Source organism: Aythya ferina (genome assembly GCF_964211825.1).
Source record: "Aythya ferina genome assembly, chromosome: 7".
Taxonomy (NCBI): Eukaryota; Metazoa; Chordata; class Aves; order Anseriformes; family Anatidae; genus Aythya; species Aythya ferina.
In genome coordinates this window covers 24,206,711-24,227,717 of record NC_140302.1, presented here as the reverse complement: position 1 = coordinate 24,227,717, position 21,007 = coordinate 24,206,711, and the positions used below count along the sequence as shown (strand labels likewise).

Here is a 21,007-nt window from a genome sequence, read left to right as displayed (position 1 = left end):
GAATGAGGTGGAAGAGAAATTTTTAAGTTGAGAAAGAGCAAACGACACGCTTGGAAAGCTGCATTTTTCATAATTGTCCAATGGAGACAAAGTGAAGCGCGGGCACGGCGTGGGAATTTTCCCTTCTACTTCAAAGCTGATTTAATGAAATCCCATTTTTCAGTGAAAGACGCAGCTCATGGCAAAGTGTTTCCAGCACCCCCCCCCCCCCCATCTCCCCAGGAACCCACTCTCTGCTCCCTTTTGCCAACTGGGGAGGTGTGAAAAGAGAAGGAGCTGCTCTGGGGACACTGGGATGGGGGTTTCCAGCCATCAGGGGGCATTTCCCCATGGCCACAGGACTCGGGACAGGGGCAGGAGCAGAGGTTCCCACAGGCAGCGGTGACCCTAAATGCCCCAGCAGCTCTGGGTGCGTGGCCAGGGTGGGCAGCGTGGTGGGGAGCTGGTTGGGGTGGTGATGGATGGGCGAGGTGCTCGGGGCTCATTAATTTCCCAGCAGGGATCAGCCTGTCACATCCCATAACGTGATCAGAGCGGGAGCGTCTCGGGGACATGGCGAGCACTAGAGAGGGAGGCAGAGCACAAAACCCTTCCCCTGATAATAAAAATTGCAATAACAAACAAATCTCCCAAACCCACCCAAACAGAGCTTCGGGCAGCTGTGGGGATTTAATCCGGGTAGATGCTGAACACCTGGGGCACAGCTCTGCCCTGGCCATATAGTCCTCAGCAGGGGGATGGCTCTCTTTTAGCTGATTTCTCCAAGGTGTTTAGGGTAACAGGGGCTTTGTGGGGGATGTCAGCATTCAGTGCTGTCTTTATTTGAAGCCCTGCTGACCTTGGGGTGCAAGTCTCTTGGGGGAACCCCTGCTCTCCAGCATGAGGTCTGGTCGGGGAGGTTGGATGTGGAGCATGAGGACAGGGCACAGCACAGGTTGTGCTCACCCTCCCTTCCTCCTGACCTTGGCTGCAGCAGGATTTGGCCTTGCCTGGATCACTGGAGCCACAAAGAGGATGTTGTGCTGGGACTGAGGAGGATCTGCATCGTGCTGCTGGGCTGGGAGGCGATGGACAATGTGCAGGTGATGTTTGGCTTTCTGCCACGCTAAGACAATGCTGGGGCTCCAAGGCAATGGGAGAGCATGGAAACAAGTGTTTTTTTTTTTTTTTATTTTATTTATTTTTGTGTATTTTTTTAAAGCTCTTGTGGTGACAAATGTGAGCAGTATGGCTCTGAGGATGGATGTGGGGGGGACATCACGCAGCCCCTCTGGTGGGTGTTTTTCCTACCGTAGCATCGTTCTGCAGCACCAGGGGGCTGCAGGACAAGCTGTCCCAGCTGAGATACCCAGGCAAAGGGCACGTTTCCCTGCTGGAGCTGTAAGAAAGCCCCTTTGTGTCTTCTGCTGACCCTCAGAGCTACCCCTGCTCCTGCAGCTTTCACACTTCAGGTTTTGTGACCAGCCCCATGGTGTTTTGGGGAGGCTCTCACAGGTGCAGCCCCAGCTGATGGATGGTCCTGGGGGGTGATGGCACGAGGGTGCTGCGGTGTCTGGGGATGCTGCTGCTCCACAGGGCAGCAAAGGGCTCGGTGCAGCCAGCTCTGGAGGCACCAGCAAGCAGGACTTGCCAAGCCAGACATGACGTTGGGAATTTAATTTCCCCCTACCATTTGCAGTAGTTTCTCTCCAAGCAGTCGTCCCTAGTTTTGCTGCTTGATCAGCCACCCCCTGCCCAGCCTGCCTGGCTGTGCTGCAGCAGTCCCCTGGAGCACACGATGCTCTTCTCCATCCTTCTGCCTGGTGCAGGAGCCGGAGGAAAAGCCTCGTGGCCAGGGAGCAGGTCAGCAGCTCACTTTGTGTCTGTTATCCAAGGCACTGAAAGGGCCGCAGATGAACTAAGTGAGGGGCTAAGTAAATAAAGGATTGACCTTCCACCCTGGGGGCCAGAGGGCAGCTACAAACTAGTGTTAATGCGAAATGGAGAAGCAAACTTTGCAGGCTCTGGAGGAATTTGCCCTGGAAGCATCAAAGAAGGCAAGGGATTTGTGTCATGCTGCTTGCACCAGCACGGGACGGTGGCCCTGCCACCCAGACAACCGGGTTTTGGAAAGGATGCTGTGCTGAGGGGCTGGAGCAGGTCTGTGGGAAGTGAGCAGAGGGGAAATCACTGACCTGGGGGCCTGGGGCTGCCTCTTGCTTTCAGCCTGGTGCCCCAGGGGTGGCTCAGCACGAGCCAGCTGCCATTTCTCAGCATCTTGTAAAGTCACCTTGGGGCTGCTGTGTGCCAGGCAAGAGGAAGGGGATGATGCTTGTGTGCCAACCCTGGGGGTGCTCGAGCCAGCAGGGCTGGGGCTGTGCAGCACAGCATCTTGGAGGGACTCTGAAAAAGAGGCCAGGTCTGAAAATCTCAGGCTGGGCAGCCAAAAAGCCCCATTACTTTTGGCCACAAGTGTCCCTGTGGCCGACAGTCATATGATTGAGGCAGAGGACCACAAGGGATGGACGGGTCAATAGGAGGTGGCAGATGGACACGGTCACCGGAGAGAGGGAGAGATGGGTGGGTAAAGGTCATAGCTGGGGTTCAGCAGAGGGAAGGTCTGGTGGGGGTGTTTTGTTCTGCCTGGGGGGGAGCTGGACCAAAGGGTGTTTTCTGCTGCTGTTCCTCTTGGAACCCCTTTGCTTTCCAGGTAGATGCATTTTAGCATCTCCCCCAGCCTCACACTGGGGGTTTCTGTCCCACACGTGTGCTGTCCTGTGTGCCAAAAGTGGCACAGCTCCTCCTCCTGTGCGACTGATGCTGTGGTACTGCACAAACCTTCCCCACGGTGCCAAAAGTCCCCCGAAGCCCCCTGTTATGAACTTCCGCAGCTCATTGAGCTGTTATTAATAGGGGGGCTGTCGAGTGTCACCGCACAGGCGTAAAATACATTAACATTATCGCGTAATCTTATTTAGCAAACGCTTGTGCTGCTTTGCCCTTGGTAATTGCATTTGGGAGATGCAATATTTATGAAAGGGGAGAAGGAAACGTCTTGGCTCATCTCCTCTGAGCAGTAAAAGTCCTGGGGAAAATAAAATAAAGTAAAAAACACGGAGGGGGGGTATGGGAGGAGCCTAGGAAGAGGGGAGTGAGAGCTGCTGCTTTGCCCACAGTGGGACTGAGCTTTGCTGCTGAGCTGTTCCTGGAAGTGAGAGGGACTAGGAACACAGATCTGAGTTTTGCGAGGGGTTTTTCTGCTGCTCCTGGCTGAGTCGGACCCCAGCACTGCCCTGGCATCGCTGCGAGCTCACTTGCTGCCTGAAGTTAGCTCTTACCTCTAATTGCACCTGCAAGGCGCTCTGCTGAGGCTGCTCTCGGAGCTCAGCGCTGTGCTAAGCACGGTGATGGATTTCCTGGGCTGAAATCCACCTCCCCAGCCCTATAGGATCCTGCAGGTCCACAGCAGGGTCTGTTTCTCAGGGCTGTACCTGAGCCGAGCCACAGCAGTGATACGAAGAGAGATGACTTGGGGGGGTTATTTCAGTGCCTGGGACCGCTCCATCCCTTCGGTGCCTTCAAGTATTTATCCCCAGAAATTAAATCTCACTTCTCCACCCCTGTCCCTGTGTGCCAGGTCCCCAGCGGTGACCCGCCCGGGCAGCCCCGATGTCCCCCAAACTCCAAGTCCTCCAAGAACCAGAGGGGAGCAACGATAAGAAACAGCGACTTTTGGCCCCAAAGCCGGCCCTGCGCTGCGCCCCCGGCCGTGTGCGCGCACCCTGGGCGGCTCCTTGGCGCTCTGTCGCGATCCCAGTCGCCTGGCGGCGAGCCGCGGGGCCGCGACGCTGGGAAGCATAGCTCACTTCGGGGAGAAAAAGCGGTGAAGGCGACGGTCAGCAACGCAATTGAGCAGTTGAATTTATTAGGGTGGGGAATGCCGACTGCAGAAATGCTCGATCGCCTTCAAACCCCGGCTTTTTTGCTGGGCGGTCCGGGGAGCCCTCAGTGTTTCCTGAATATTTATTCAGAAAAAGATCTCCCTATTTTTCTGTTTATTTCGATATCGATTTATTTATCTAAATTCTTATTTATTTATATTTTTGCCGCAGTTAATCCCAAACACCCCCCCCCCCCCCTGCATCTGCGCTGCAAACGACGCGCAGCGAGTGCCGAGGCAGAGCCCGGCTTTCTTTTTGCCAGTACGGGAAGAAAGAAGGCGGGCAGCCCTCCGCCCCCCGGTTTTGGGGACCGAGGGGACCCCCGGGCAGGACGAGGACTTGTCCCCGCAGCCGGTGGCGAGGTGGCCCGGCCTCGCTGCGCCCACCTGTACGGCAGCTGTGCCTCCCGCTGGGGGGGGGCTGCCCGGCCCTCCTCTCCTCTCCGAGGGCTAATGCAAACAGCAGCAAATTAGATTTAAGTTTACCCATCGGCTCCTCCATAATTTGTATTTTTTTTCCTTTATTTTTTATTTTTTTGGCGTGCTAATTAACCTCAGGGAGGGGAAAGGGAAAGAAAGAAAGAACCAAACTGCTGGGCTTTAGCGAGGAGAGGTGTGTTGTTTTTTTTTTTTTTTTTTTTTTTTTTTTTGGAGGTTTTACGGCTAAGCCCCGACCGATGTTTGCAATAATTAAGCCCATTATTAGTGGATCTTCTCGTTCATTAGTGAAAGCTACTTTGGTAGCGGGGACGGCAGGGCGTGCCGCCGCCCCGCCTGCGGAGCTGCCTGCGCCCCTGCCCCCGGGGGCTGCTTTTAAAAGCTGGGAGGGGGGGGAAAAAGACAAAAATCTGTTGGCAAAACAGGACTTTGTCTGCTCGGGAAAAGGCCCGGGGGCTGGAGCAGGCAGCAGACAAAAGCAGCCGCCGCTCCCCCGGCAAGCAAACAAACAAGGCAGCTGCCGGCAGCCCCGGCGGGCGAGGGGGAGCCGCAGGATCGGGGCCCGGCGGAGGGCCGATAGCACGACAGCCTCCCTTTCTGTCGCGACAGGCCTGGCTGTCGCAGGGCCCGGCGTTTCGCGGAGCGGGGGGCGCGGGTCCCCCCAACCCACGCGTGTTCCTTTACCCCATTGCCCAGCGCGGAGCCGCAATTAGCTGGTGGGGGGATGCGGTGTAATTAAGCCGGGAGTTAATAACGGGGCAGAGCCCCCGGTGTCCCTCGGTGCCCCCGGGGGGGTGGTGGCGACCAGCCGCCGTTCATTAGCGGGGCTGGTGGCCAAGGGGAAGGGGGCTAATGGGATTACACGCGGTGCTGCGCGGGGGGGGGGGTGGAGAGACAGAGGGGCTGGGGCTGCAGGACCAATAACTTCTCGGCAGATGCTCCCCCTGCGAGAGGGGGTGTTGCATATTCATGGGGTGAATATTTTTTCAGCCCCCCCTTTCGTCCCTTCCCACGGGGACCCCGTCCGGGGGGCTCTGTCCTGTTGCGCGGAGCTGTCCCCGCGCAGGGATGGGGACGGGGGGGGGGTCACGGCACCGAGCAGCTCCCCCCCCCCGGCCCCGCCGCCTTAACCCGCAGCCGTTTTGGGGTCGTTTGTAACCATAAAGCGGGAGAAATATGGTTGCGGGTGAAGTTTGCGCGGTGCCGCGTCTCCGGGCACTTTATACTCATTAAGTGCAGCGGCGCTAAGTCATTACCGTAATAAGGAGCTATCCTGGATGGGGGGTGGGGGGGGCCACGCTTCCAAAAGCCATAAATTACAACTGTCAGCGCGCCCGTTCGAGGGATCACCGGAGCTGGGAGTAATTATTTACAGCGTGCTTTATCGAGCAATTAAAAATTCCCCAAATGGTGTTAATTGCTGCTGGTGCCCTGCCCGCGGACGGCGGCGAGGCGGAGAAACGCCGCTGCTGGCCCCGACGGGGGGGGTGGGTACGTGGGGGGGGTGTTTTTCGATGGGAAAATGCGGGAAACGAGATTTAGAGCCCCAAAACCCGCACGGCTTCGGCTGCTGCGGCTCTGGGGGCAGAGGGCCCGCCGCTCGGCATCGGCACCGGCCGCTGTCGCGACACGCCGGGAGTGTCGCGACGGGGAGCGTCCCCGCACGGGTCTGGGTTTCTCCCTCGGAATCGGTTTCGCAGGGGATGGGGAGGGAGGGAAAGAACTTCAGAAAGTGGCGGAGAGCCCCCAGCAGAAGGGAATAAATGGAAATAAAAAGAAACGAGGAAGGGAAGGAGCCGGGCAGCGCCCTGCTGGCACCGCGGGGGGTGGAGGGGCTTTTCGCCTTCCTTTTAGGAAATGGGGAGGGTTTTGCAAGTTTGCCTCAAAGCTCTGCCCCAAACGCAGGCTTTGGAGTAAGCAGCATGTTTTTTGCTGGGCCCCTGCCAAGGTGTCAGGCTTGCCACTTTTGTCCCTGCTCCCCGCAGGAGGGTTTTGGGGACAGCCCCCCCATGGCCAGCAGCTGCCCGGGGTGGGGGCAGCTCCGCACCGCGGTGCTCAGCCCGCTGGGGGCTCTTCTCCGAGGAGATGGGTGGCTGAAAGCCCTCGGAATTCAGCAAAGTGGGAGAAAATGGGAGAAAATGGGAGCAGAGGGTGGAGGTCAGGCCCCGGCTGGGCTGTCCCCCTCCCCGCTGCAGGAGGCAGATGCACCGGATCAATGAGAAAACCTGAGAAAGGGTCCCAAGCCTTTGTGGGGAGGGGAGAGGGGGGGCTCATGCGGCACGGGAAGGGCTCTCATCTCCGCTGCCATCTCCTAGCACGGACAAACCCAGTCCTGAACCCCAAACTGGGGCAGGATTGAACCATTGCTTTAGAAACGAGCACGTCCCACTGGGGTTCACCTTCCCCACTGGGGACAGGTGAATGGCGAGAGAAGTTTCGAGGCTGTCAGGACTGTGGCAGTGTCCCTGGGTGCTGGGAGGGGGGTGAGATGTTCTGGAGAAGCAGGGAGGGAGGGCACGAGGCTCCTCCACGCACTGATTTTGCAAGAATTTAGTGCCTGAGTCAGCGTGAGCTTTGGAGGCTTTCTCTGCCTCCGAAGAGGGCTGATCCAGCTTGTTGCTGCTGCCTGCAGAAAATGATTCCTCTGGCCAGAAGAGACCCCCCCCCACCCCCGCCCTACTTAGATCTTTGGGCAAACATCTGAGAATGCCTTTCTCCTGGGCCCTGCTTGGAGAGTGATCTCTGAATTATTTTCTGACACCCAGAGGCAGACAAAGCCAGCCCTCGGCAGGTGGGGATCTGCCTCCGAGCACCAGCCAGGCGGTCCTGGGGGTGCCTCTGCCACCAGGCCAGCCGTTTGTGGGCTCACTGGATGCACCTCAAAGCGGGTGCTGATCCTCCTAAACTCTCCTGTGGGGATGTGAAGATGAAAGCACCGAGACCGGCCCTGACTTGTCCGGCTGTGGGAACTCGCAGCGCTGTGTGCGAGCCCCCCTCGGCCCCCGAATTTGTGACTTGGCTGTGGAAAAGCTGGCAGCTTTCATAGGACAGGGTTTTTTTTTTCTCAGCAGTGCTGCTGGAGCCCCTGCCGTGGTCAGCCCGTGGGGAAACTGAGGCCAGGAGCAATTTTAGCTGGAGCACCTGAACCGGGTGTTGCCCCGGGGCTGAGATGAGCAGTGCCCAAACTTCCAAATGCCAGGAGCCGTGTGGCTTTGCCAGGGCTGCAGGGGAGATCTGTGGCTTGTGCAGGAATTAAATCCTGGGGCCATGCATCATCCTATAACCCACTGATAACTCCCATCAACTTCCAGGGGTCTCAGCTCCCGTCTGGGATCCAGCTCTGTCTCCCTGACTCATTGTCCTCACCAGATGCTCGGCAGAGCAAACCCTGCCTTACCCTGGTCTCTCTCCTGGCTTTATCACCCCAAAGCCCCAACTTCGGGCCCAGCAGCTGGGGGTTGTGGCACTCAGCAGCCAGCCTGGCTCACTGGTGCTGACCTTGTGATTTCTCGGGGCCAGTCCCCAGGGCACCCAGCATCTGCTCAGGCTGGGGGATCGTGCAGGGACGCCCAGAGGCTTTGTCCAGCATCGACTGGGGCTTTCGGGACGCACCAGCAGCATGTGAGGGCTGTGTTATTTGCTGGAGAGAGAGCACCCCCCAGGACCTGCCAGCAAAGCTGGGTCCCCCTGGGTGTCAGGGTTCACCAGCAGGGACCCCGTGTCCCTATTGGGGCTGGCACAGCATGCTCTGACTTGCTTGGGGCTGCCCCACGTTCCTTGCACAGGAAAGGGCTGGAGAAGAGGCCCAGGCTGGTCTCTGCAGAAGGACAAATGCAGCTGTGGCCTGGGGGGGGACAAAAGAAAGCCCCTGCCTGGGGGCAGCCCCCAGGACCTCGCTCCCTCCCTCCCTCCCTCCCCTCCCAGCTCCTCCTAACCACAAGGACTTTGGTTGATGGAGCTGGCGCCAGCGAGTTCCCTGAAGAGTTCAGAAGTCAAGAACTGAGGCAGGTATGGGGAGGGGGGAAACCTGACCCCAGCAGGAGGGGGGGGACTGGCTGGCCAAGCACCGGGCACCGGGCTGGGCATGGGGCTGAGGGTAGGCGTGAGCTGCTGCTGCCCCTGTGGTGTCCCTGTGGTGTCCCTGCTGTAGGGTCACGGTGATGGGAGGGTCCCCAGTGGGGGTCTGGGGGTGTCAGAGCAGGGCTGTGTGTCTGAGAGCGGGGTGTCTGGGGGAATGGGTGTGCAAAGACGCAGGTGTGCATGCGAGATATTGTGTAGGTATGGGGTTGTGGGGCAGCATGGGTGCTGGTGAGTGTGCAAGGGGGTTGTGAGCACCTTGGGGAGATGGAGCGGGGGTGTTTGTGAGGATGCACATGGGAAGACACCCGTACTAGTGAGCGAGGAGGTGAGTGGGAGAGCACAGCAGAATATCTTAGAGTCTGTGTGCCGTTGTGTTCGTACCATGTGGGACGTGTCCACCCACTCCCCGTGGGCACTAAGCCCCCGGTGCACTGAAGACACAGAGAGTTGGGATCAGCTGTACGGAGTGGGCGCACGGAGAACAGAGTCAAAACAAGTTTTGCAGCAAAATCCCAGCAGCAGCTTTCACTTTTTAATCTTAATTAATTTTATTTATTTATTTTTTCCTTAAACAAAACTGCTCATCTCCCTGCGGGCAGGCCACAGCTGGGAGCAGCGGGTGCCTGTTCAGCCCTCATCCCACAGGGAGCAGCGGGACCAACCTGCACCCCGGGGTGATGAGCCCCCACAACAACCCCACGGCAGTTCTCTGGGTGGGAATTTTGCCCGTGTCCCCTTCCATGGAGCAACTCCCTCCAGGCCTGGGCACCCATGGGTGCCCTCCAGCCCAGCCCCACGCCTCCACTCAGGGGTCTGGAGCTGGGGGCACCCCCCCTCCTTCTCCCCAGCCTTTTGAGAGGCGCAGCCTGTTGAACTTGACAAAACCCATCTGGGGAAGCGGGGCACGGCGGGGGCGAGCCGAGGCCCTGCACTGAAGCTGTTGCTCACTTCCCCTTGGCTGGGCCCATCCACCACCAGCTCGGGGACCAAATGCCCCCCTCCTGCCCCTGGAGCGGGTCCCATGGGTGCCAGCAGCTTGGGGACAGCAGGGACACAGGCTGCTCGCCTCTCCCTTGCCCACCCCAAAATCTCAGCCCTGCCCTGCGCGCACCCGGCGCAGCCGCTCTGCCTTCCTAAAGCCGAGCCAGGCGGTGGATTTTTTTTTATTTTATTTTATTTATTTATTTTTTAAAATTTATTATTATTTTCCGAGGCGGGGGGAGGCCGGGGAAGAAGCAACTCCTTTTCTCGTGCGCTCCTCTCCGCTGTCATTCACTCGGCTCCTTTCAGCATCCAGCCAATGGAGAGTGAGGGCCTGGGAGCAGCAGGCCTGGGGTAGCGTGATTGATGGGCAAACAGGACGGCGGGGCGCTCGCACTCGCACTCCGCAGCGCTCCGCTCCGCACCGCGGGGCTCCGGCTCAGCACCGCCGCCGACGGCCGAAGGGACCCGGGCCGGCCGGGCGCGCCGTCGGGTGGCCGCGTCCCCACGGGTGCCCGGGGTGGCCCCGGCTCGGGGTGGTGGCGGTGGTCTTGGGGTGGCGAGGGGGCAGCGCTGTGGCCGGGGGGAGCTTGTAGGGCCGGGGGGATTTGGGGGTTGGGGGCGTTGTGGGGTTGGGGACCCCGCTGAGCTCGCCGCGATCGTGGCTCGGGGCTGAGCGAGCCGGCCGGGAGCGGCGTGGGGGTGCGCAGCACGCGTGTCCCGACCTCGCATGGCTCTGTCGCGCGTGGTTCTGTCGCGAGGGGTGGCTCTGTCGCGGTGTCCCGGGGCGCGCGGCTGCGGCGCGATGGGCTTGAGAGCCTAAGGGCGTGAGCGCGCCTCGGTCACGCGTGGCTCCGCCGCGTGTCGGTGCCGTGGGTGCGGAGCCGAGCCCGGTGCTGAGCCCACGGCGGCCGTGGCCGGGCGGTGCGGGGCCGGGCTGCCGTGGGGGGGCTGTGCGCGGCCCCGCAAGCGGGACGGGAGCGCGGCCGGGCTGCGGGGGCCGGCATGGAGCACTTAGGGGCTCACCACCTGCACCAAGGGCAAGCCGAGCCCATCAGCTTCGGCATCGACCAGATCCTCAACACGTCGGAGCCGGGCAGCTGCATGGTTTCGCACCCGCGGCTGCAGGACTCGGCGGATTACGGCCTGGGCTGCATCGTGGGCAGCGCCTACAACACGGTCACCGGCGGCTACGGGACCGGCGGCGGCTCGGCCGGCGCCTACACCGGCACCTCGTGCAGCATGGGGGCCCTGCCCGGCTCCTATAACGTGAACATGGCGGTGAGCATGAACGGCAACACCTTGAGCTCGGCCGGGGGGGTGATCCGCGTCCCGGCCCACCGGCCCGTTACCGGCGGCGTGCACCAGCCCCTCTCCGCCGCCGTGCCGCCGGTGAACGGCGTCAACAGCCTCACCGGGCTCACCTTCCCCTGGATGGAGAGCAACAGGCGGTACACAAAAGACAGGTTCACAGGTGAGTCGGGACGCCGGGAACCCCCTCTCCTCCCTGCTCCCGTTCCCCCAAATCGCCGGTGCCCGCCGGGGAAAATCGGAGCCGGCCCCGGGCGGGGAGCGCGCCCCGCACCGCCATGGGACGGCGGGTCCCGGAGCAGGCCAGGAGCGAGAAAGGGTGGAAAATCGGGCGCGTTGGGGCACCCCTAAATACCTTATTGTTACTATTACTATAATAATAATTATTATTTTTTGCAATTTCCCGGGAAAGGCGGAAAACTCCTCAAACCCCGGGTACGGCCACCCTCTCCCCGCGTCCCCGCCACCCGGGCGCAGCAAGTTTCCCCTAAAAAAAAACACTGGAGCTGCGGAGGAGGCACGGCACGGCCCGGCACGGCACGGGAGGAGCCCAGCGGCCCCGGCCTTGGCCCTCCCGGGAGGCAGCCCCGTGTCGGTCTGTCCCGTGTGTCCCCTTGTCCCGCTGCGGCTCTGCCTTGTCCCCAACCACAGCGGATTTTTGGCAACCCCAAACCGAGCCGGGCTCGGCTCGGAGCCGCTTTCCGAAGCCGCCGCCGCCGCCTTTTCCAGGTGGACCCGCGCTCGGCTTTCGGTGCTAACAAAGCCAAAGCTCCCATAACGAAAATGGAGAGAAAAAAAAAGAAAAAAAAAAAAAAAGCAAAACAACGAAATCGTAACGGGGAAAGCGCGTTCCCTGCTCCCGCCGCGCCCGGCCCGGCTCCTTTATCTCGGGACCGACCCGGGCCTCGTTTTTGCAAGTTCCCGTTTCATTTCGATCCGTTCCGACTTGGCTCCGCCGGGGACGGACAGACGGACATTGTCCCCGGGAGCCGCCGGGTTTATTTTCCTACAGCCCTTCCCGGCCCGGCAGCGCTCGCAACCACCGCGGGTTTTATCGAATTATAATTATTATACTTTTTATTTTATTTTATTTTATTTTTCTTGGGGTAAAAAGAAAAGCAAACCAAAACGAAACGCGAGTCCCGGTTCCAGCCCGGGAAGTTATTTCCCGGCTACGAAACGATCGGGCCGAGGGCGGCGGCGGTGACCGCCGCGCCGAAACGAATTTCCCCCGGTTCCCGTTCACACGGGGCGCGGAACCAGGGGGCCGGGAGGCACCGGGCCGGACCCCGCTTCGCCGTGCCCCCCTCCTCGTCAAGCCCCCCCCGCTCTGCCGCTCTTGGTCCCCGCTTTTTCGTTTCTTTCCTAAAGCGCCCCCCCCTCCCTTTCCTTTTTTTTGCTTGGGGTTTTTCGGATTTCTCCACGCTTTAGGGCTGCGGGTTTGTCCCGTCCCCCCCTCCTCAAGCCCCGACCCTTTTTCCTGGGACAAAGCCGAGCAAGGAGCCGCCTCCCCCGCCGTGCCCGGTGGGTGCCCGCAGCCCACCTCCGGGCTCTCCAGCCCCGGGGAAGGCCCGGGATGGCGGCACGGGCGGTGCTCGGTACCGGGACCGCGACCCGTGCAGCAGGGGGGGGTCCCAAAACCCCCCCAGCCCAGCGCCCGGGAGCCGGATCCCCTCTGCTGATGTGTCGCTGCTTGCTTCTTTACCTCTCATCCCCTCCTCCCGTGTCCCCCCCAGTGGCCCTCTCACCCTTCACTGTAACACGCCGTATAGGTCACCCCTACCAGAACCGCACGCCCCCCAAGAAGAAGAAGCCGCGCACGTCCTTCACCCGCCTGCAGATCTGCGAGCTGGAGAAGCGCTTCCACCGCCAGAAGTACCTGGCCTCGGCCGAGCGCGCTGCCCTGGCCAAGGCCCTGAAGATGACGGACGCCCAGGTGAAGACCTGGTTCCAGAACCGGCGCACCAAGTGGAGGTGAGGGGCCGGGGGCCTGGCCGTGCCCTGCGGAGTCCTCGTGCGCGTACGGGTGTGGAAATCCCCCTGTGCACGCACCGTGTGTGTGCGCGCAGTGCCCGTGGGTACGGATGCGTGCTTGGGGTGCAGGTTTTGTGAGAGTGTTTGTGTGTAGGCCGTGCGTCCGTGGGTGTGCACACGTGCAGGGTGTGCGTGTGCTTCTGTGTGACTGTGCATGTGGGTGCGTGTGCGAGCCGGGTGTGTGCACGCTGAACGTGGTGTGCATTCGGAGTGTGTGTGCTCAGGGTGTGCGTGCAAGTGTGTGTGTGTATGGCAGTGTGTGCATGCACATGGGAGATATTACGGGCAGCAGGCACACCGTGAGTGTGCACTGGGTGCGTGCACGGCGGGGGGGACGTGCAGTGTCCCCCAGGGTGCTGTGTGTGGGACCCCAGCCTGGTGGGGAGCCCTCGGGGGGCTGTTGGGGAGCGGTGGCTGCAGCTTTACGGCAGGTATGTGGCCGCACTGAGACCCTTTAGGACCCTCCTGTGTTGGATGGGACTGGGGCAGAGCTGGCCTGAGCTGGATCCTGCACCTCAGCTTACCAGGATATTGTATAAAAGCTGTGTAAAGCTCAGATTTTGATCCTTGTGGAGCTTTCTGCACCTCTTTGTGAAAGTGCTTTTTTTTCCTCCTGGACGTGGCAGTAAACACGGGCAGGAGAGGAGGAGGAGGCCGGGCTCTGGCGGAGGCTCCCAGCCTCTGTCCCGCGTTGCAGCTCCCCTGGGGTGTCCCCGGAGAGGCACCCGGAGCACCCCTTGTCCTGTCCCAGGTGGGGACAGGCAGGCTGCAAGGCTGGGGAGGAGCAGCAGCTCCCCGGCAGGTCGTGGGGTGCTGTTGTGCTGGGTGCTGGGGTGCAAGCAGGCGGTGGTGGAGGCACCTTTTGCTTTTCCCCCGTGTGAGCTGCTGGGATGAGGTGCACACAGCCAAAGCAGGGGGATCCAGGTGGGGAAAGGGGGCCCAGCAGCGTGGCCGTGCCCCCCCATTTCTCAGCCGGATGCTCTGTGCACAAAGAGTTGAATCCCTCAGAGGGAAATCCAAGCCGAGCTTGGGTATTTTGCAAGTTCAGGCTTCAATCCTGGCCGTCCCTACAATTTCTCCAATGTGGGGGGGAAACGGGTTTCCCCATGGGCTGTGTGGGGCAGCGATAGCCCAGGGTTGGATGAGGAACGGAGGCCGAGGAAGCTGAAACCCAGGGTGTGGGTGAGCCCCCCTGCAGCGGGTCCTTCCCTAAAGTGCCCAGGGAGCCGTGGAGCTCCCCGAGAGCCAGGAAGTCTCGGGCTGGAGGGATTTCTGTGAGCCAGGAGCAAAGTCCTGGAGGAGGAGGAACAATCCTGCCGCGGCCTGCACAGCAGGGTCAGCCGTGTCTTCTAACCTGGTTTCCTAAGGAAGTGAGGCAAATGCGGCTTGGCTGCCTCTCCTTCTGTCTGTCAATACTCCTTGCGTCTGTTGGCTAAGTTCAGCCCCCTTTGGCAGAGGAGCAGAGGATACAAACCTATTCATGTGCCTGACACACACACACACAAAAAAAATAATAGCTGGGTGAAGAGAAATAAACGACTGGTTCTGTCTAAGGGAAAGTCTGCAGCCTGACCTCAGCCGTAGTAGGAGACATGGGAGAATCCCCGCTGGCCCAGAGGGACAGAGGTGTGGAAGCTCTGCTCCTTTGTGCCTGTGGACATCGGGTGTTGCAGCAGAGGATGTGGGTGCATGGCCTTCAGCACACCCCGTGCAGCCCCACGGGGCTGGGTGAGCTCTGGGTGCTGGCAGGAGCGAGCAGGGGGTGCAGGCAGCCAGGGATATTTAAGAAAGGAGAGTTGCTTTAAGCCTTTTGAAGGATTGAAGTGCTAAAAAAAATGTGAGCTGAGGGGAAGCTGGGGGGAGAGTCGTGCTTCTGCATGGAGCCCCTTTGCCGGGTGCATCCATGGGATTGGGGTGGCTGTGTGATCCCCTCCCCAGGTTTGGGGGCTCATTTGAGAGGCATCGAGGTTTAATTCCTCCCTCTGACCGAGCAGATTCGAACTGCAAACCCCAGCCTGAGGCAAAACCCATGAGCACCCCGGCCAGGTGCTGCAGCCCCCTGGACGTGGGGCTCTCCCCCTCGCTCCTCCCGGGAGCATCTCTTCATTGTGCGGGGAGCCATGAAATATTCATGGCGGCAGGGACCGAGCCGCTGCTGCGAGCCCCCTCTCCCCGGGATGTCTGACACGGTGAGATGCTGACACCGTGATGAGAGCAGGGACCGAGCCCCGAGCTGCCTGCTCCCAGCGCACGCCTGGTGTCTGCAGCCCTGGCCCCACGCAGCCCTCGCCGGGACCCCAGCCCCGCTCCCACGTTGCACAGAGCTGCCGCTGAAAATCCCTATGGAGAAAGAAGACGAGATGTCTCTTGTCCCCCACGGGCTGCTAAATTAAAAAACTGTCTTTTCCCTCATCATTGATCTGCTGGAACTGCCAGGGGAGCGTGGGCTGGGGGTGCTCCTAGTGCCAGGGATGCTCCCGGTCAGAGCCGAGGTGACCACGGGCTGCAGCCTCCGGGCCGACCCGCCGTCGAGGAGAGGGGAGGTGGGATTTTCGTTGTGGATTTAAGCACATTCAGGCCATTCCTCTCCCATCCCCTCCTCCCAGGCAATCCGGGGCTTGGACCCTGGCGGAGGTGGCTGGGACCTCCGCCGGCCCCTAATCCCCCCCCGGCGGGTTGGGCTCTGCCTCTGTCATTCCAGACAGACGCGTGTCCAACCTGTTCTTAAAAATTTCCTCCTCCGCCCTGCCCAGACAGCGTATTCTGGCCCTTTGATTGTTCTCGCCGCTGAAAACGCGTTTCCTAAGTGTTTATCCTGCATTTTACCACTCGTACCGTGTGTGAGTTTTGCCCTGCCCGCCACGGGTGTCTTGTTGCCTTCATCTCCTGCCAGCTGGCCGGGGTCCAGCAGAGGAGAGGGCTGCTTGGGGCATGGGGAGGGGGCTGGCACGGCCCCAGGGTGATGCTACTTGCCTCTGGCCACCTGGCACTGCCACTTGGCCACCTTTTGCCCGAGCCCATCCCCATGGCCCCACTCCCTGCCCCGTGGTTCTCTCCAGGGCATCCTGCCCAGCTGCTGCCTTGCAGGGAATCGCAACCTTTGCAGCGCCATCTTGACCCTTTTTGGCTGTTTGGGGCAGAAAAAGGAGGGGAGCAGGGGCTGTGACCCTGGGCTTGGTGCCTTTGCCTGCTGAGATGGGAGCAATTTTCCTTGGGGCCACCAAGACGGCCTCAACCCCTAGTGCATGGGGGACACCAGCAGTACACACAGGGGCCATGGGACCAGTTTGTGGCCGTGTCCCCAGCCCTGACCCAATTTTTTCCCTCCCCCTGGCCCCCCTGATGGCTGCCTCTCTCCTAGGAGGCAGACGGCGGAGGAGCGGGAGGCCGAGCGGCAGCAAGCAAACCGCATCCTCATGCAGCTGCAGCAGGAGGCCTTCCAAAAAACCATCAACCAGCCCATCCAAGCCGACCCCATCTGCGTCCACAACTCCTCTCTCTTCGCCCTGCAGAACCTCCAGCCCTGGTCCGACGACTCCACCAAGATCACCAGCGTCACCACCGTCGCCTCCGCCTGCGAGTAAAGGCTCGGCACCTTCGGCGTCCCCCTTTTGTCGCCGCCGCCTCCGGCCGCACGTGCGTCCCACGGAGCAAACGGCGAGGACTGACGGGAGGGGAAAACCACCCCAAAAACTCTCCCCGCCCGTGGGGCTGCCGGAGCAGCGGTGTCGTCTCGCCTCCCCCCAACCCTTTTGTTCTTCCCAAAGTCTCCGGTGCCGACCACGAACTTCCTGACGCGCCGCCAGACAAAAGCCGAGCCCTGACAGACGCGGCCGCGGGCGAGCGCCCAGCTGGGGGAAACTTCCTCTGGGTTCTGCAGGGCTTGGGGCACCCCTATAGGTCCCTATGTATATATATAAATCCCATATATATATACACACAGACACCCTTCGGACTGATCGAGACAAAAGGACGAGGCTCCCTGGGAAGCGTGTTCCTGCAGCCAGGCGTTGTGCCGGGCCGTTCGCGCTGGAGACGTTTGGGGATGCAACAAATGGAGGAAACAACCCGGCTTTTTGATTTTATTTTTATTATTTTATTTTATTTTTCTCCTCCCGGCAGCAATTTCTGCTGGCGACAGATGCGAACCCTTCGGATCTCACCTAGCCGTGTCTCCTCCCCTTTTTCATTAATTTTTTCGTGCGAGGGGGGAATAAGCCAAGGAACTGACAGACTCCTGAGGACGGTAAATGTGATAGCTCAATCGCAGGAAGAGCCCAAACTGTCCCCCGGCTGCCACGGACTCGGCGCCGATCAGCCTGCGTTTTAATAACGAGAAGACCTCGGTGGCAGTTGGCAGGGGTAACGCGGTTTCTTTCGATGGGTTTATTTCCATATCATTTGCAAAATGCTGTCCGGTGTTTCGTTTTCCCTGTTTTCCTTGATGAGGCAGTTCGCGAGGGCAAAAATCGATTCGATTTCACTCCCAACTTCGTTGTTTCTTTAACTGAGGGAATGAAACACAATTAAACAAAGCACTTCCTATAGCAAAGGCCAGGAATATATAGATATATATATATACAGTATATATTTTTTGGTTACTTATAATCTAAAACAGCACTGCCAATTTAAACAGCTAGCACAAACAAGCGATCAGAAATCCTATTTTCAGCGAGATTTTAAAAGGCATTCGTTTGTTTGTTCGTTTGTTTTTAAGTTATGCACTTCTACGGTGTTTTACGTGTATTCATTTTATAAAGTGCTTGTGTAATTTATGTGGAAACGAAAAGGAAAATAAAAAAAAAAATAATCTCCAGGGTACTGAATAAATCATTTCATGCCTTGCTCTTCCCTGCCTATTAGCTCCCCGAGAGGAGACAGCAGATCGGAGCGAGCGCTGCAGCCTCCTCTATTTGTTTAGGATGAAAATAGCATTAGCATTTCCTTCTGACTTTGCTCAAGTCCCCTCGGCTCGGGAAGCTCTGGAGATAACAGGGTGTATTTTAATCCCTCGTCCTGGAGCCGTTTTCAGGCTCCAAGCAGCACCTGGTTTGATCCCATCCCAGGGTGTGCCTCCTGCACGCGTGGGGAAATTCCCTGAGCGGGACCCACGGCGCTCGCCTCGGTGTTGGTGTCCAGGATTTTGTGCCGAAGTGGGGCTGAGGATAAAGGAATCTCCAACATTTTAGACACAGCCTGGCAGGGGATTATTTTGGGGACTATTTTTTTTGTCTGTGCTCAGCTTTATTCTGGGGCACCGTCCCTAGCCAGGCAGAAGAAAACCCCACCGGGGGAAAAATTCTCCCTGGTTTCCTCAGGGGATGCTCCCAGACTCATGGCCAGGGACGTGGCCTTGCCTTCAGCCTGGCATTTCCTTCAGTGCTGGGAACTGCCGGGCAGAGGATGTGCAAGGAGGGGGCTGCAAACTCGGTCAGCCCCCAGCTCTTGCACTTGGTCTTGTGGGGTGCACAATAAAACAGCCCCAGCTGCTGCAGGACCCAAACTCAGTCCTCGGAGAAAGCTCCTCTGGAGATTGTTAGGTGAGTGTAGGTATAAGCTATTTATTATAATTATTATTATTATTTCAAAATCAATTATTGTGGAGTTGGGCTCCAAATTTATGGTGCTTCAGGATTTTCCTACCCATCCTTCAGTCCAACACGCAAGTGAACGCAGAGAAACATCTGCAGAGGTGGAGAGACAAGAAGCCAAAAAATGGAAAAACAAACAAAAAAAAAAAACAGGAGAAAACATGGGAAAATAAGTAAAATACACAGAGCACAAATTTCTGGGTATATCTTTACAAAGATACCTGCTTACAAAAAAAAAAAAAAAAAAAAAAAGATAAATAACATAGCTTGTATTTTTTTTTTCCAAGATAACTTTGACAGAGGTCTTTTGTTTGAATTCTGTTTCGTACCACAGACAGATTTTTAAGAGCTGATTAAGCTACTTATTTAATATGTGCCCAACTTTGGCTGCAAAGAGAATGCTGTGCTTAGTGCTTAATCCTTGCGGAGGCATCGCCGTGTGCAGGGCTGGGATGGCTCACAGCGTGTGGCTCTGCTCGCTTTCCTTTCCAAGGTTTTTGTGCAGGAAAAAAAAAAAAAACACCAACCACAAAATAAATAAAGAAGGGATCATGGTGCTCACCGCTGATATTAAAAGTGTTTTCTATTTTATTATTATGACACATCAATATCTTACAATTTAATTCCGAGACAACCATTTTATAATATCCACATTATTCATTTCATATTCCAAAATGTTTCCCGGCGAAGTCGAACGTATGATAATGCACACCCGAGGGCATGTGTTTAAATACAATCTTTAGCTACACCTTGTTCTAAAAACTGTTGACTTCCTCCTTTTCTTATCAATCTTTCCTGTTTAAAAAAAAAAAGACCAAAAAAGAAAAAAAGAAATCTCGATATGCAACGACAATATAGGTAGTGTTGGAACCAGAAAAATTCTCGTCCGGTCTTTCTTGTTCTTGGAACAATTGCTGCTGGAAGGGGTTTCTGTTCAAATATTTCTCCTGGATTCGTTTTTAGAATTGGTTTAGTCGCAGGAGGGTTTTTTTTTTTGCTATCTGCATACATGCTTCCAGTTATTAACATGATGAACTGTACCCAGACAATGAAAGTTGCCTGAAATATGATGGAATTAAATCAATAAGCAATGACACGAAACGGTGACATATAATTATACGTTTTGTAGACTGACATCACCTCAGACATATCCTGGGGCCATCCATACCACACTGAAGGCTGATTTCACTTCTCGTATTGTGCCTGGTTGGGAACAGGACCACAAATGCACTGCGAAGCATTGAAAGGCATTTCCCACTTCCGCGTATCTCAAAACGTAGCAAAGCCCAAACGTGAAACCAGAGGTGGTGCAAGAGGTTTTTCCAGCGTTCGCCTGCCCGTCTCGAGGAGGTGCAAAGCCAGGTAGGGACAACTTTTGTTGGAGGGGAAAGCTGGGGTGCAACACGGAGCACCCAGAGACATCGCCGGGTGGCCGTGGGTGACCGAGAGCAATGGGTTGTGTTGGCTCAGCTGCGGAGGTGCTGAGCTTCAAAGGCAAAATTTGGGGATGAGGGGGGATGCTAGCCGTGCAGGAGCAAGAGGAATACCGAACATCTGTGCGGAGCTGGAGGAGACGAAGCCCAGCTGGACGTGCTGTGGTTGTCTGGGCTTGGTCCCAGCTCTGTGGGCATGAGGGAGGAGAGGTCTGGCCCCCATCGAACCAATTAGCTAAGCAGGCGAGTCATCCAAACGAGGATCAGCTGTCTCATATCTGCCAGGAACTGGCCATGGGTGAGGGCTAGGGGGGGCTTTGTCCGGGGCTGTGCCCCCAGGCACGCGGCGGTGAGTGCGCTTCTGTGCTAGCACCAACATGGGCACAGCACAAGGGGGTGTGCAGCCTCCCTTGGGCTCCCCTGTCCTGTCTGTGGGTTTTTCTTGGTCTGATGCTGTCTGGCAATGACTATGAGGGTCACCTGTACCTGGCAGCTGTGGCAGGAAGAGCAGGCAAGTGTGCATAATCTCTGATATAACTTGCTGTGATTAATAGTAAAGAGAAACTCTGCTCCTGCCATGCATGAGATCATTTTCCCGATCTCATTGGGACTGTGAATAGGTATTTTTGTAACACCCCTCATCAGCAACCAGATCTTGCTGCTGCTTCTGCTATCAATTCGGATGTGCTCGTAATTAACTTGTGCCCCGTGGGGCTTAAAATCAGTGCTTGGAGCTCAGTGGGACGGCTATGGGAGCTCACGGTAGGGTGCATGGTCCCATAGGGAAATCAAGTTCACTGGCAAAACCCAGAACTGTTTTGTGGAACGTTGTTTGGGTTACATGAAAAAGCCAATCCTGTCTGGTGCACTGGGACAGCTGGAACTCCTTAAATTAATCTTTTTTGTTTTCTGCCAGAAAAATGCCAGTGGAGTGACGCCGATTTCTTTGTGCGACGACGAGCTTCCACCAGCACCCGTTTGAGAAAACTCTTGTGAAGTAAGACTTGAGATTATCGGAATATCCTGGTTTGAGATTTTATAAATGAAAGGGTCTTGATTTGGGGATGAAAGCTAGATTTTTTGAAAACATTTTTTAGTGGATAGTAAGCAAAGAAAAAAGTACATAAAGCAGCAGATTATCACAAGTTTCTGCTGGAGTCGGATCTTCCAGATTGTCTCCGTTTCTGCAGAACTTTTATTTGTTAAACTAGCTGGGACTT

At 57.6% G+C, this 21,007-nt stretch overlaps 1 protein-coding gene and 1 long non-coding RNA gene across 3 annotated transcripts; both read left to right on the top strand.

The window, feature by feature from the left end:
• The first annotated feature begins 762 nt into the window (after positions 1-762).
• Positions 763-3,973, top strand: LOC311440031. Its single transcript, XR_014695172.1, has 3 exons — positions 763-884; positions 977-1,082; positions 3,617-3,973. It is a non-coding gene; the product is annotated as an uncharacterized lncRNA (long non-coding RNA).
• A 6,381-nt stretch (positions 3,974-10,354) lies between these two features.
• On the top strand, positions 10,355-17,579 carry TLX1 (T cell leukemia homeobox 1). 2 transcript variants are annotated; one of them, XM_084526328.1, is made up of 3 exons: positions 10,355-10,892; positions 12,502-12,703; positions 16,125-17,579. In XM_084526328.1, the coding sequence occupies exons 1-3, from the start codon at positions 10,424-10,426 to the stop codon at positions 16,345-16,347; spliced, it is 894 nt and encodes a 297-aa protein (XP_084382454.1). In that variant the 5' UTR covers positions 10,355-10,423; the 3' UTR covers positions 16,348-17,579. The 2 variants fall into 2 exon arrangements, with proteins under 2 accessions (XP_084382454.1, XP_084382453.1); XM_084526327.1 differs by having other exon boundaries at positions 12,466-12,703.
• Positions 17,580-21,007: the final 3,428 nt, after the last annotated feature.

Excerpts from the sequence above, each read along its gene's own strand:
- TLX1 (XM_084526327.1), top strand. The coding sequence starts at position 10,424 with ATGGAGCACTTAGGGGCTCACCACCTGCACCAAGGGCAAGCCGAGCCC. Across the intron at positions 10,893-12,465 it reads CACAAAAGACAGGTTCACAG|TGGCCCTCTCACCCTTCACT; the intron begins GTGAGTCGGGAC and ends TGTCCCCCCCAG. Across the intron at positions 12,704-16,124 it reads AACCGGCGCACCAAGTGGAG|GAGGCAGACGGCGGAGGAGC; the intron begins GTGAGGGGCCGG and ends CCTCTCTCCTAG.